Source organism: Juglans microcarpa x Juglans regia, chromosome 1S (genome assembly GCF_004785595.1).
Source record: "Juglans microcarpa x Juglans regia isolate MS1-56 chromosome 1S, Jm3101_v1.0, whole genome shotgun sequence".
Taxonomy (NCBI): Eukaryota; Viridiplantae; Streptophyta; class Magnoliopsida; order Fagales; family Juglandaceae; genus Juglans; species Juglans microcarpa x Juglans regia.
The window spans coordinates 12,188,678-12,203,712 of NC_054595.1; the positions used below are offsets into that span (position 1 = coordinate 12,188,678).

General features: G+C 35.6%; 1 protein-coding gene across 4 annotated transcripts; it reads right to left on the minus strand.

Moving 5' to 3' along the window:
• Positions 1–827: 827 nt before the first annotated feature.
• Positions 828–11,195, minus strand: LOC121246908 (probable tRNA N6-adenosine threonylcarbamoyltransferase). 4 transcript variants are annotated; one of them, XM_041145228.1, is made up of 6 exons: positions 11,042–11,146; positions 10,486–10,527; positions 9,676–10,253; positions 4,258–4,413; positions 3,589–3,957; positions 828–970 (listed from the first exon to the last, which is right to left on the minus strand). In XM_041145228.1, exons 3-5 carry the CDS (start codon positions 10,228–10,230, stop codon positions 3,637–3,639), a joined length of 1,032 nt encoding a protein of 343 aa, XP_041001162.1. In that variant the 5' UTR covers positions 10,231–10,253; positions 10,486–10,527; positions 11,042–11,146; the 3' UTR covers positions 828–970; positions 3,589–3,636. The 4 variants fall into 4 exon arrangements, with proteins under 4 accessions (XP_041001162.1, XP_041001163.1, XP_041001161.1 ...); XM_041145229.1 differs by lacking the exon at positions 11,042–11,146 and adding an exon at positions 10,674–10,759; XM_041145227.1 differs by lacking the exon at positions 10,486–10,527 and having other exon boundaries at positions 11,042–11,195.
• Between the last annotated feature and the right edge of the window lie 3,840 nt (positions 11,196–15,035).

Consider the following 15,035-nt stretch of genomic DNA (forward strand, 5'->3'; position numbering starts at 1 on the left):
GCCTAAATTGGTGTTGGGATCACAATAGAGAACACCAGGTGTTACGAACAAACATTGGAGAAGGCCCGAAAAATACCAGAACCATATATGCTGAAAAACGATTTGAGAATTCCAGATACACGCTGGAAGTGCATTGAACCAGACAAAAATGAACCAAAGTAGCAATTGATAAGAAAAAATCTATACAACCTCTTACTATTCACACAATTTTCATACACCATACTTTTTTAATTTTTATTATCTTTTCCAAAATTTAAAAAAAATTTAAAAATATTTTAAATTTTAAAAAATATGTAACGTAGTGATTGTGTAGCATTACTCAATAAATAAAATGAACCTACCAAGACAATTGGTGATTTTACAACACCAAAGTAGCAATTAACTCGGCGTGCCATATATAAAAGAAAAGGTAGAAACATAAAAAAAAAAAAAGTTACTTTAAGTTTTTAGCTTATTGTTAAAAGAGAAATGATAGTTACAATTGTGAGTGTACAAACGCCACAATCACTTTAAAAAAAATAAATAAATACGAAACTCACATGAAAATAAAATTAATTTTTTAATAGGAGATCCCATTCTTTTTCAAAACGATTGCATAGCGCTCGCGTATTTCACGACTGTATATAACATTACTCACACTGAAGTAGAGATTGTGTCATGGGTAGATTTTGCCCCACAGATTATCCTCATAATAAATATTTATGCATTCTCACAATGAAGTATGTTTGAGATTTTTTTTTTTTTTTAACCGTGGGTGTCTGGGCAAGCTTGTGCGTACTTCAACTAATCTAATGGGACCTTGAAGTAAACCTCCAGTAGCCTTAAGGGGACAAGTATGTTTGAGAAATTAGATTTCAGTTTCAACTGATGAATTTGATACTACAAATATATTGTCTTTTGTAGATCCTTCATGTTTAGTTACAGAATGACGTACTGATATCTCCAAGTAATCATCCCAAGTACTCAAAACCTGTAATCCAAAACATAAAATAAATGTTAAAGCTCAAATGAAACAAGCATTGAAATAGAAATGATATTTTCCTATTGGTATAACAACCTAACATACTTTCTTTCCCAAATGGAAAGACAATGTCATAAACATACAGAGATAATGTTGATGGTTGGAGTTGAAACCACCACTGATGGTGGAGAATGTTGTGACTTGGACTTGTGCCGTTCTGAATGGACATAATGTTGTAAAGTATGCATTGACAAATAAAAATTGATTCGATAGAATCTACTACTTAGAAGGGACATACAGAGGAAGAATGGAGAAACGTCTTCCTCTCTATTATTAATTCACTAATTTAAAGTGGCTGTGTTTTATTGTTTCATTTCCCACTCTTAAAGTGAATTTGCCCGTAGTACATTTTTTTCTTAAATGAAAAGGGTAGGAGGGGGCAACCGGAAGTAACTTCCCCACTGGGCGCGACCATAGTAGCATCCTACCCACTAGGCTGGATAGGAGGTGCCTAGAACTTAGAAGACAAGATGCAGTAGAGCACTCCCTCAAGTCAGGTTTGAGCCACAGCTTAGACTGCAGCCCCACTAGAGAAATTCAATGAATCTTTAGGCGACTAATACCAATAGTTTAAGGTGAACCTATATTTGGATTTGAACATAGGACCTAGTACATGTCAAACCATTTTGAAGAATTCACCACCATCACCTATAGTGTAACTAGAATAATAAAGCCTCTTAGTTCCTCCCCAACTAGGTGCCTCCTCACCAAGGGGGTTGCCCGGGCAATTGTTTACCATAAACAAAGGTCTCCACAAAGTTGTAAGACCATGTATGGAGGCTAACGCTACCAGTGCCAAAAAGTCAAGGAAGTTGGTGACCTAACAACAAGGGAGCAGGAGACTATGGCCGGTTCCCCTGCCATCACATCACTCATTTTATTTACTTAATCACTCTAGTGCTTTGTGTACTACCCCACTTTTGGACAAGTACATCATCTTCCAACTAGCCAATCTACACTCCATCTTTTCTATCGCACCGTCCCAAAGAGCCTTAGACTTTTATGAGGCACTCAATAGGAGCCAAAGGTGTTTCCTAGGTAGGAAAAGTATCTTAACAATTATCAATGTCATTTTACGGGAAAGAAAAGGCAGAAAAGGAGCTTATGCCAGCTAGAAACACAGGCAAAAGACATCGGAATAGATATATATATATATATATATATATAGAGAGAGAGAGAGAGAGAGAGAGCACGGATAATTTCTGATTGGCACCGGGTGTCCAAGAATAGTGTCTTGACTAATCCGGAAAAGTGCACAGATAATTAAAGTGGCCCTGATTACTTGTTTAGTGTAACTGATGGGAATTCTAGCAATTAGAAATTTACCGAGGTTGTGAAGCAACCTTCAAGAGAAGGCCACCTAGACAGCCTCAACAAAAAACACTGCCCAGCCCAGAGACCTCCAGTGGCGCCAAACTGGGTGCCCAAGCTACCACTTTAATTTCCAGCAAGTAGCAGTAAGTTTCTAGGGAAATTCCTAGCTAATGTGACGACCCATAGGACTGAAAAAGGGAATTCTTGATTATTCAACATTAAGATGCCGCTAGGAAACTCCCAGCCCCATACCTACGCTGCCCATTTAAATAGCAAACTATGCATACCACATACGTGTGCTGCCGCTTTTATCAGAACAACACAGAGTTGTTTTCTTCATTCCTTAACCTTTTGTAGTCTATTAGATTGGGCATCCTGGGGAGGACAAGATCTAGCGTCCCCTCCAGACAAAAATTGAAAGTTTAAGGTAAGAAGTTTTTATCATGCATTGCATCCCACAAGTCCTCCTTTACTTTGGAAAGGCATTTGGTGAAACAAGGCTTCATCATGGGTAGGTTTCTTTGTGTAGACAGTTACATTGGGGAAGACTTCAATAATGGATGATTTGAGAAAGTCAATTGATTATTGCTGAAAACAATTGATCATGTTTTTGCTACATTATGAATTGGCTAGCAGTGTGGGCCTCGAACACTTTGGTGTAGAATGGATGATGCCTTAAAAGGATGCTATAGCTTTTGGCTTATTGGGAAACCAGTATGCAGCCTAGGAGTGGTGTATTTGGAACAATGCTCGGAACTTTGAATCTGTGAGAAGATGATGGTTGAGCTAAGAAATTGTGCTAAAAACCATTTATGTCTGAGCATCGGCTCAAAATAGTTTTTTTTTTTCAATCAATTAATTTTTTGTCTTTTTGTTTTCCTTCTCCTAGTTACTTTCTCTTGTATGAATCTTGTGTACCTAGGTCATGGGCTTTGCGCTTTTAATAAAATTGTCTTATCAAAATAAAAATATTATCACATTTTCAAAGGAAATTCAAATAGCTGAATAGAACGTTGTACCTTTATGCTTTAAGTGGAGTAATTCAGAGGAAGAGAAATGCTAAGAATATTGACAAAACTGAAGTCTCACTGCTTTAAATAGAAATCATCATTTTACAGATTACCTTTCCAAATGGATGAGAGCGACAAGAGGTTTTAGTTATGCCGTTTTAGATTTTTCTATAATCTTGTTGCTTGAGTAATAGTCAAAGAAAAAAAATAATACAAAATCCGGCAATATCAGAAAGTCCATACCTTCAGATCCTCTAGATTTAGCTGCTTTCCTGCTTGAAACCATTCACGTTAGTTGGCACTCTCTCTCTCTCTCCAGATTGCATGTACTTCATCAGTCCGAAACCGCTGGGTGAATGTTGATTCCTCCAGTGCAGTTGATGTACCATGAGCATAAGCAAGGAGACCAGTATATGCAATCATTGCCCCATTATCGATACAATACCTGTCATCAGTAGCAAACAACCTTCCACCACGCTCAGAGCACATGGTTCTCATCATATCCTGCAGGCGCTCATTGCAACCAACACCACCAACAATGAGAATATCTTTCGTGTCACAGTGTGCCATTGCCCGTTCTGTAATCTCTACAAGCATTGCAAACACAGTTTCCTGCAACACAACACTTGCGCCTGAATTAATTTAAGTAGCAATTTTTTCAGATATATGAGTAAAAAAAGGAGAAAAAGAAAAGAACAAGGCTCTAGTACAAAAGAATCATGCGAAGATTCCTCCTAGAGGGTGAGCTAAACTCTTGAGAGGATAAGCAGTAAGACACATGATTGGCATACACGATGACAAAACTCGAAATGACTGGTATATGAAGAATAACCAGATTCAAATACAAAAAAAAAAATATATCTCAATAGTTTTGTTGCTGGCAAAGATGTAAATGATCCTAATTTAACATACCTGCAAGGAGTAGCACAAGTCTGCAGGGGTGCACTCATTATTTTTTAGCTTCTCCACAGCAGTGGCTTCAATATAGCTTAATATTCCACTGAAAGATACATCCATCCCCTTGACAACGTAAGGAAGGTCTATAAACAATTCTCCTTTCTTCGCAAGCTGGTGAAGAGAAACATTTTTTTTTTATAATTAAGCTGGTGAAGAGACGCATAATATCATACATGTCAAGACAAGCATTTCTATCACATTATTCTACTGAACATAAATCAGGAACCCAAGCTCCGGGGGAGGGGAAAAAATGTCAGTACAGCAAGTATAACCACAGTCCAACCATTTTTCAACTTTGGACTTAAACCAAACGCACACCAAAGCCTTAAAGAACTTGTTGCCAGAATTTCCTGCAACTTCAAACCCACTTTCCTGCAAATTTTAAACCAATCTTTTTGCAGCCTAATTTCAACCATAAACCCTCTCTATCCTATCATATCCTTCTCAAAACTATACCTTCTCCCCTATCTTTGCGACAATTTCTAGGAAAGTTCAAATTGCGATTGTCCTACTCCAGTTCCATGCCTTATATAGGAAGCAAGTATTCACACTTCACCGTGTTGCATAGTCGCCGAAAGCACCAACCTTTGTGCCAAAGTTAGCACCGAGTTACTTAGTACTTCCTCTCTAACTGCCTCATACACAGGCTGTCAAACAATGAGCAACACTACTTAATTGGGAACCATTTCTATACTAATCAACGTCCTGAACATCATACCTCAAAACTGCCAATACTATCAACCTCTTGAACTTGATGTACTGCTGAGACTTGCTGCCAACCCAAAACCTCCAATAGTGACCTTGGCCTCACCACTCATGATGGAGAGAACCATATTTTCAGTATCTATCCAGACATCTTGTGACTAGGGCTGTAATAATTTGGTCCGGACTGGCAAAACTGACCAAACCGAATTCTGGACTGGTCAGTCTCGGTCCCAAAATATGTGGACCGATGAATTTCAGTCCGGTCCCAGGGTTCACAAATTTTGGACCAGACCGGACCGAATCAGACCAAACCCCCATATATATTTTTAAAAAATATTTTTAATAATTTAATATATTATTTTTATATAGTAATTATATAAGTTAATAATGTAATTTTCATCTAATTTATTATCATTGACCATATAAAATAATATATGCTATCAATTAATAATAAATCCTAAATCATGTGATAATTTATGTCATTATATGTAAATAGTTAATACATCATACATTCATACATATTCTACTATTTACACTTAATTAAAATAATTAGGTAATTTTTTTTTTTAAATATCTAAGTTGCTAGCAAGCATGAATACTCTATGTACAATGAAATTTTTTTATATTCATTAACCATATATAAAATGTATGACATTATTAATAATTATGCATACTAAAGAGTAAAGTCTAAGTTAATAAGGAGTAACTATCAACATCATAAATATAATTATAGTAAAATATTCTTTTTAGTGAGTTAGTTACATAATCCACATTAATAATTCACTTAATTGTAATTTAGTTATTTAAATAATTTTTTTATTAATTTATTTGAAAAAAAAAAGATGAAAAAAATAACAAAATAATTAAGCCGGACCGATAGCTACTGGTCCGGTCTGGTCCCTATAGATGTTCGGTCCGGGAAAAATGATGGACCAAAAATTTCGATCCATCACCGGACCGGACCGGACTAGACCAGACCGATTTACACCCCTACTTGTGACACAACAATGGAGCTGTTGAGGTAAGGGATTTGAATGCAAGAGATTGGGGGGGGGGGGGGGGGGTGTGGAGAATTATTGGTTTGTCTTTAGTGCCTTGCGAAGAGGAATGTTTAGGGCCTAGTGTACAGTTGGGGGCTGTGTCTGGGAAGATGTTGTCCCCCTAGTATCTCTTCCTCCGATAAACAATATAGCTAGTTCATCATCGGATTGGGTTTTGCAAAAGGTCAACAAGATACAACAGTGCATGGGGATTACATGTGGAGGATTTGACAACCAATTTACAGCACTACTCACTGCAATTGAGGCGGGCCACTCACTTGAAACAAAATCAAGATTTAAGAAAAGCAAGGAGTTCAAGCGTCTTACTTGGGCAATCAACTATAATGCAAAGGGAGGTAGTACAAGTCAAGGGAGGACTAGAGGGAGGGCATGAAGCCTTTCTCAGTCCTTGTAGGATCATTCAGGTGGAGTAGTAGTCTTGTGGGAAACAAGGGGTTTGGGTAGTTATAGTGACTTGCTTTGCTTTGGGAGGGCGTGTTTTGTTCCCATCGGGCTTGGTGTTATATTGGATAGGTCTCTAATTTCTCTCTCTTGGGCGATGTTCATGAGGGGCTATTTATTATAGGCCAGCTGTTTTCTCTTGTATACACCCAATATACTACTTGGTTACGCCTATTAATATTAATACATTTTTACTTATAAAAAAAAAATCATACCTCATACCTCAACCCCACCACATCTTCTAAGTCAAAAGATTTCCCTCTTAGCTGTGGATCACCAATGGCCAAACAAATTATTGGTTAGAGACACTAAGTGCCTGACCTCCAGACACTATCACTTGAAGGAGAGTATCATCCCAACCCACCAAGTGCTATTTGAACTCTCCCCTTAAATTCCCCAAAAACATTCATTTAAATATTTCCTAACAGAAATACACCACTAAGATTTGTATAATAAAGACATTAAGTAGGCAAACTGAAGAGAGTAGACTTTGATCTTGTGATCTTGTGAAAAGTACTACTTCGATTACAGAATCAACCTCCTTTCAAGTAAGGAAAAAAAAAAACCTTCTTTCAAGTAAAAAAAAAAACCGTACACGCCTTGATGAAAGAAACCAAGAAAGGAGACAATGGTAACCGAAGTCATCATATTAAACTGACCTACTTCATGAAAAGGATAAGGGAGAAACTAGCAAATAAATAATAATAATTTCATGCTACAAAGAATGATTGGCCAATAAAATTGATCCAAAAAGACTAGTCAATATTAGAATTAGAGCTCCTTGGGACTATTATAAAGCAAAATTCCAACTAATAAGAAACCAATGCGAAACTCCGGAGTCCGGACTTCAAGCTCAATATATTTTTATCATGCCCATTAACTTCTATCAATATTTCCATACAATTTGAGACTTAACAGGGCATTTCAAGCTCATTCACTCAAACCCTTGATGTCCTCGTCACGGCCAATGTCACAATAAATGTCTCAGCCCCACATGGTGCTACTAGATAGCTTTGAAACAATTTGTAATGACATAAAGATAATCCAAGCCACATTTAAGCATATGCTTTGAAAGAACTACTCAAGTTTACAATTGGAGTTGTTTAGATTGTTACAAATCCCAATTCACTCAAGCAAAGAACAAGTGTGGGATTTGGCACTCAATGCGCCTTTATCATACTCATTCACTTCTTTTTTTTTTTTTTTTTATAAGTAATAATATTATATATATATATATCAATAGGAGTAACCAAGTACACTGGATGTATACAAGAAAACACCTAACACATACAAGAGAGCCCCTAATGACCAAAAATCCCATGAAACCTACCTACAATACAACAAGCCCGAATTAGAATGTAACACACCTCCCCAACCCCTTGTTTCCATAAAAACTAATCCTCTACCCGAACATCCCACTACGAGATCATCTTCACAATGCCCTCCCTTTATTTTTCCCTCGACTTGAGCTACATTCCTTAGCATCGTAGTTGATTGCACATGAAAGACACTTTAACTCCTTGTTTTTCTTGAAATGTGATTTGGTTTCAAGCGCATGACTTGCCTCAATTGCAGTGAATAGAGCTTTAAATTGGTCTTCATATTCTCCTTGTTCTCCATATGAAAGCCCCAGGATTTGCGAAGTCCGTTAACTAAATTTATTCAGAACCCAATCCGATGGTGAACCCGCTGTATCGTTTAATGGAGGAATAGAAACCAAGGGAATGACATTATCCCCAGCCACATTACTCAACTGCACTCCCAATTCTAAACCTTCCCCCACATAAGGCACCAACAACAAACCGCTAGTGTCCATTGTTTCTGTCACCATTACAGGTTCCTCCCCTCTATCAACATTGCTTGACTTTGCACCAACCCCTGATGATCCTTGCCGTGTCACTTTGTCTAACCCTATTGTTCCCTCTGTAGCACAGGTAGGGAAAGCACTACCTTCTGTAACCTCGTTTGCATCTTCCAAAAGAAGCTTGACTGTTTCTTCCAAAGTACTTGAGACCTGGAGGGTCTCCCCCGTCTTCAACTAAGGATGAACCCTGAACAGAAGTACCAAGCCCATTTGCATATGGTGCCTGAGGCCCTACAACTCCCTCAAGAGGCATAGTGACACTGGCATGGACAAAGATGCCAGCGTCCAACGATCTTAACTGTGACAGCATTGAAACGCTCTTTGCCTACACACTTGTGGCCTTCAAACCCGAAGGATCTACCCCATGCCCTCCCTCATCCATGCTCGGCCCACAGCCAAAACCCACGACTAAGTCCGGCCCCTTATCCTCTTTAATCATTAGATCTCTCACATACTTCATAACTCCCTTCAATTGAGCTTTGACATCCCACAAGACCTCCTCCACCTCTCACAATGTCACCTGAGGCCTTTGTCTCCTATAAGTGCCTTACTATTTCCTTCTGCCTTTGAGCTGATCTCGGCTGGACTACCCGCCAATGACCTCAACACCGCAACGTACGAAGCACCTTTGATTGAGGATGGCCTTCCCACTGTTTTTCCATTAACAAACTCCCCAGTAACACTTCTACCATGTATCACCCACCCATTGTGAGATTTTGTGGGACATTATAAGAGAAAATTCATAAATAGATTGCTAGATTGCCAAAAGAAACTTTGGAAATTGTGGATCATCAAAATTGACTCTTCTCCTTTGGCTACACAAATTTAGAAGCTAAGGCTTACTCAAAATAAATCATGTTATTTCTCTATGTAAACCAATTTGACCTTTTAAATTCCAAAAAAGATCAAGAAACCACTCATTGCTCATGCACACATCCTCTTGAAATACAATATCTTTTCAAAGCCTAGGTAAGGCAAGTTGAGTTCAATTGGGTTGTTTACATTATATATTAAGAGTAGTCAAAGCAATTTACAAGATGATAAGCACATTTCCCATCTATGTTGTATGATCATCTACGTCAGAAAATGATATAAATAGATATCTTGTAAAAAAACACATATTTGCTTGGATTTTGTGGAGAAGAAAATTTTATCTCAGCCATATTCAAAAAATAAATCAAGGGAAGCAAATCATATATACATGTATTTATTATATCTATACAGATCTGATGTATATAAGGCATGGATGGGTATATTTATACATGATGTCAACAATAAGTAACAAAATCCACACAAACATACCTGCTCAATGTTATATCCAGGGCTTGGATCATTGGAGAGCGTTAAAACCCTAGCAAATCGATCCAAGCAATTTCCAACAGCAATATCAATAGTTTCCCCAAAGATCCGGTACCGCCCTTCACTATATGCAATTACCTGAGTATTCCCACCACTAACATACAACACAACAGGATCAACTGCCCCAGTCACAATCCTCCCCATCTCAATATGTGCCACACAGTGATTAACAGCAACAATGGGTTTCTTCCACAATTGTGAGAGAATCCGCACAACAATGGCAGCGACTTGTAGTGGGGCTCCCATGCCAGGACCTTTCGTATAGCAAAGGCAATCAATTTCATTTGGGGTTATTTGGGCAGTCTTCAAAGCAGATTTTATAAGTGGAAGAATGTGTTGGAGATGGTGTTGGGCAGTTTCCCGCGGAAGGAATCCTTGCCCTGGGGGAGTAATGTAGGTGTGACGTGGGTTTGATAGAATGGTGCCATCTAAAGTTACTAACCCAACGCCTATCTTGTTGGCTGAACCCTCAAACCCCAAGGCTATCATTTTCTTCATTTGTAAAATAATATGAAGATGACCTGTAATTACATCCATAACCAAGAAGTCAATTATCTCCAACTACCAATATCTTTTGAGTTTGGGAAAATTAATAGCAGGCCTAAGATTAACAGATCCCAACTATCATGCCTAACTCAAATGCTATAGACCAAAGATCAGCAATAAAAAGCCACTTCATATGTAAAAAAATTTCCTATCTGCATTTCAATACAAAATTTAGTGAGGAACTAGTTGCCATAGCCAATACTTAACTGGAAAGTCAAATCGAACTGCCAACAGCCAATTGCCAAGACACTGTTCATCATAAAGCAACAAAGCTATTTCAAAGCATCTGCTTGTTAAGTTTTTTTTTTTTTTTTTTTTCAAATAATTAAAGCTGAATTTGATAGCATTTCCAACAGACAATTTCCATTCCAGGAACCATTTTGTAAATAACTTACAAAATCACCCATCTTTAACTCGTATCCTTCACCAAAAAAAATCCAGAGAGACACGAAGAACCAAATTTGGCTTCAATCAGATTTACCTACTCAAATACAAAAATAAATAAAATAACACGTCCTACGTAAAAGGGGAAAATGGCACAGAATGAACAGAAAGGATCAAGTTAAACAACAACAAAAAAAAAAAGAATTGAACTCATTAGTTTGCCTTTCTTGCTCCAAAAAACATCAAAGCTCATGCATACACCACAAAGTTTTCTGCAACAGTTCTCATAGAAAGTTTTCCGATTCTCACACAAACGCGCAAACACACCTAAATAGCGAGAGAGGGAGAGAGAGAGAGAGAGAGAGAGGGAGAGAGAGACCTGTGGTGGCAGCGAGAGGAGTAGAGGGTTGGCTTAAGAGTAACGGTTACCGGACGTTTAGGGTTTATGTATTTTCTTTCCACTGCTTGAAGGGGCAGACTCCTGGTACGGACAGAATTCGTTCAACAACGGTTTGAAACCGTCTGACGTGGCATGATGAACAGTGTCAGATTAATTTCACAAACTAAAATAAAAAATAAGTCGAAAAATGCTTTAAAAAAAAGATTTTTGTTATTCATCATATTACACACTACACTTATCTTTATTTTTTTATTTTTTTATTTTTAAAATTGTTTTAAACCTCCTAAACTAATTGAGTTCTTTTACTTAGAGTACTCTCATTGGATTAGTTAAAATCTAAATTCATTGAGTATTTAGCTATTAAAGAGCAAAATATGCTCATAATGAATTAGCTGGAATTTAGCTACAGTGACTTTTAAAAAAAATTTTAAATTTGAAGATTATTGTACATACATCAAATACATATTTTATTAATTATTTCTCTCTCTCTTTCTTTCTATCACATATTTTATTACAATTGATATATTAATTTGAGTTATTGATATATTAATTTAATAATAATTTGATTATTAATTAATATATAATAGGTAGAATAGTAAAATATGATAAAATAAAATAAATTAATAATTAAAAAAATTAAATATTTTTGAAATTATTAGTTATTTATTACTATATAATGAATAAATGTATAATCTAATGTGGAGATTTGATGTAAATAACCAAAATCAAATTCATCTTTTATTATTTTATTATTATATAATGAAAAAATAGCTATTCTAATGTGGAGATTTATGTTAATGGAATAGCCAAAAGTTAAATTTCTCTTACATTCATAAAAAATGTCCTTTAACTTTGACTAATCTAATGAAAGTGCTCTTATAATTCATACACCACATATTTGATAGAGAAAAAAATAAAAAGTAAAAAATCATGTGTAGTGCGTGATATGGAAAATTTTTAAAAAAAGAAAGAAATCATAAATGATGAAAGACAAAAAAGATGGCATCAGGCATCCCCCAAAATTCATGCTCAAATGGTCACACATGCTTAGATCATGTGTTGGTAGGGTTGTAGTGGTCAGGTTCGATTCGGTTTTATACATTTTTTAGAACCGAATCGATATTCACCAGTTTTGAAAATTTAAAAATCAATACCAAATCGATTCACTATCGAAATTGGAAATGTCCGGTCCAGTCTGATTTTTTCAATTTTATGGATTATCTATGTTAGTAATAATATAATTGTTGATGTAAAAGTTTGTTGACTAGGATTAGATGACTATGACCTATTTGAATTATTGGATGAATGTAATTTGTCTTTATCTTTATCTATGAATATTTAAATTCAAAGATAAATAAATTAATAGATAAAAGTTTGTCTTTGTCTTTATCTATGAATATTTGAATTCTAAGATAACTGGTTGAATAGATAAATGTTCAAAAAACTTTTGATCAAGATTAAATATTCGAAAAGATAGAAGATATTAAGTAATCTAGATAGAAGAAAGAATTTTGAACTGTCAAGAAGAAATAATTTCGAACCGTCAAGAAGTTATCCAGAACAGAACTTGAACAGAAATCAATTATTGCAGAGAAGAGTTGTCGCAACATGTCAGCAATCAGTCAGAAGACGTATTCGTGACAGATTCTATTCATCAGCAGAATCTTACTGAAACTGGAACTCTTCCAGACAGTTTATTTAAGGGATTATACTGGTTAAAATTGCTAGAAATTTAGATCTACATATTTTCTAGAGCACTTTTTAGTACATTGTTTGGTGAGAAAATTCCTTAGTGAATTTTCATATTTGTGATCTCTCTTTGATTGTGATCATGCTTCGAGCGTGAAGGATCGTGTGATTGGACTTTAGCCCCTAGAGTTCTAGAAGGAAAGACAATATTTGAAGATTGCTAGAGGTTATGGCTGCTACCGCGGTAGAAGACAAATGGATCGTTTGTCTGGGTAAGTAAGAGAGTCAAGTTGTAAAGGTTTTGTAATTAATAAGTACTTATAATTGATTTTTAAATAATAAGATTGATTTTCTTGAGTTTGGCTGCCCTATAGGGTTTTACCTTTAAAGAGCTCTTTAAAGAGTTTCCATTTGATACCAATTTTAGTGTTATGTAATTTATTTATTTTATGATATTGATTAATTATTAAACTAATTGCATGCTTGAATACTAACCAATTTGTTGAGTGAATTGGTAGATATTTTCGTTGCATTACAGGGGTATTTGGATAATTTCAATAATGTTTACATATACTAAGTTTATAGTATTACAATATAAATACATTATATATATCAAAATTAAGTTAATATTAACAACTTAATATTAATATTTATGTTTAAGATTAAAATTTTATATTATATTAATTTTATACTATAAGATTAAAATTATATGTTATATTAAAAATTCTAAAATTAATTTTATGTTATATGACATGTTATATTAATTTTATGTTATAAAAATAATAGACTTGAATAATAATATTAGAATTTTATGTTATATTAATTAGCAATTTAGCATATAATATAATAAAAAAAATTATATATAATATAAAATATTATAAATATATATAATGGTCTGGTTCGGTTTAAACTGGTTTTCAAAATATGAAAACCGGGACTGATTTCGATTCTTAAGAACCGGTACCGGACCGAACCGTTTACAAACTGGATTGAACCGATGGGTTCAGTTCAGTTCAATCTGGTTCAATTAGCTTTTTGATTTTTTTTACACCCCTGTGTTAGGAATAAATATATTTGCGAGGAAAAAGCTGCAGGCGACTAAAGGTCGTGGTCGCATAAGACTTAAGTGACAGAAGGCAATTAAAGGGTTAAGATATATTAAACGCACCGTTTGGTAGGGGAGGGCAGTGGGGCCTCGCCCCCCTCCGCTGCTACCCCACCCCGCCTTGCCTCTACCACGGCAGGGCGGTGGCCTCGTCTGCCAAATGTAGGTGGCAGGGCAATCCACCCGCATACACACACACACACACACACACATATTAAACAAAACGATGCGGTTTTGGATATTCCCAAAACAATGTCGTTTTTATTAATGTGTAAATTCACCCCACTTCTCGACTCCCTTCTTGTAGACTCTCTCTCTCTCTCTCTCTCTCTCATAACCCACACGGCACACAGACCTCTCTCGCAATTTCTCTTACTCGTCACCGTCGCCTGAAGCCCTTGTCCTCTCCCTCACCGAGTCCATGTCTCTCTCCTACATCTTCAACTTGTAAGTATTCCGACAACCCATTAATTTTTAGTTCTCGGATTGGACTTTGGAGGATGAGATTCATGAATAGATTTGGAGGATGGAGTTGTGATTTGTGTGTTGTAGAGATATTTGTGTAATTATGATGATGTTTATTGTTTGGTGAATTTTTGATGTTTTATTGTAAATCTAGGATTTCAAATCCAAAATCCTAAATTAGTTTAGGGGGTTGGATTGAACTCCTAGATGATTTAAGAATCATTATAATTGTTGTATGGACAACTTTGCCAAATGTCCCTACGTCTACATTGGCCACAATATGACTTCTCCGTTTGATCCACTATTACCATTTGTTTGTATAATGATTCTCTTATTTATTCTTACTATGTATATAATGTTTATTGTTTGAAATTCTAATTGGTTTTTTTGTATTTTTTTTTCAATTTTTATAGTCTCATTGTCATATGCCCAATTCCAATGATCTCATCTTCAATCTCAATCTCATATTGGTTTGTAATTTTAATTTTGTAACTTTATCACATATCTATATAATATTTATATTATGATTTTATTTTCTTATTTTGTTTTTCAAGTTTTATAGTCTCACAGCCTCACTTTCCCAAGTTCCAACCCAAGCCCCAAATTTTCAATGATTTAATTTGCAATCCTTGATAGTCTAACTTGGTTTGTACTTATAATTTTATATTTTTAACTTTTTTACATATGTATATGCCATTATATTGTTTCTAATTC

Coding starts and splice junctions, on each gene's coding strand:
- LOC121246908 (XM_041145226.1), bottom strand. CDS start 10,915: ATGAGCTTTGATGTTTTTTGGAGCAAGAAAG. Junction 10,254..10,884: donor TGTTTTTTGGAGCAAGAAAG/GCAAACTAATGA, acceptor ATGTAATTACAG/GTCATCTTCATATTATTTTA. Junction 3,958..4,257: donor ACTTGTGCTACTCCTTGCAG/GTATGTTAAATT, acceptor GTTGTGTTGCAG/GAAACTGTGTTTGCAATGCT.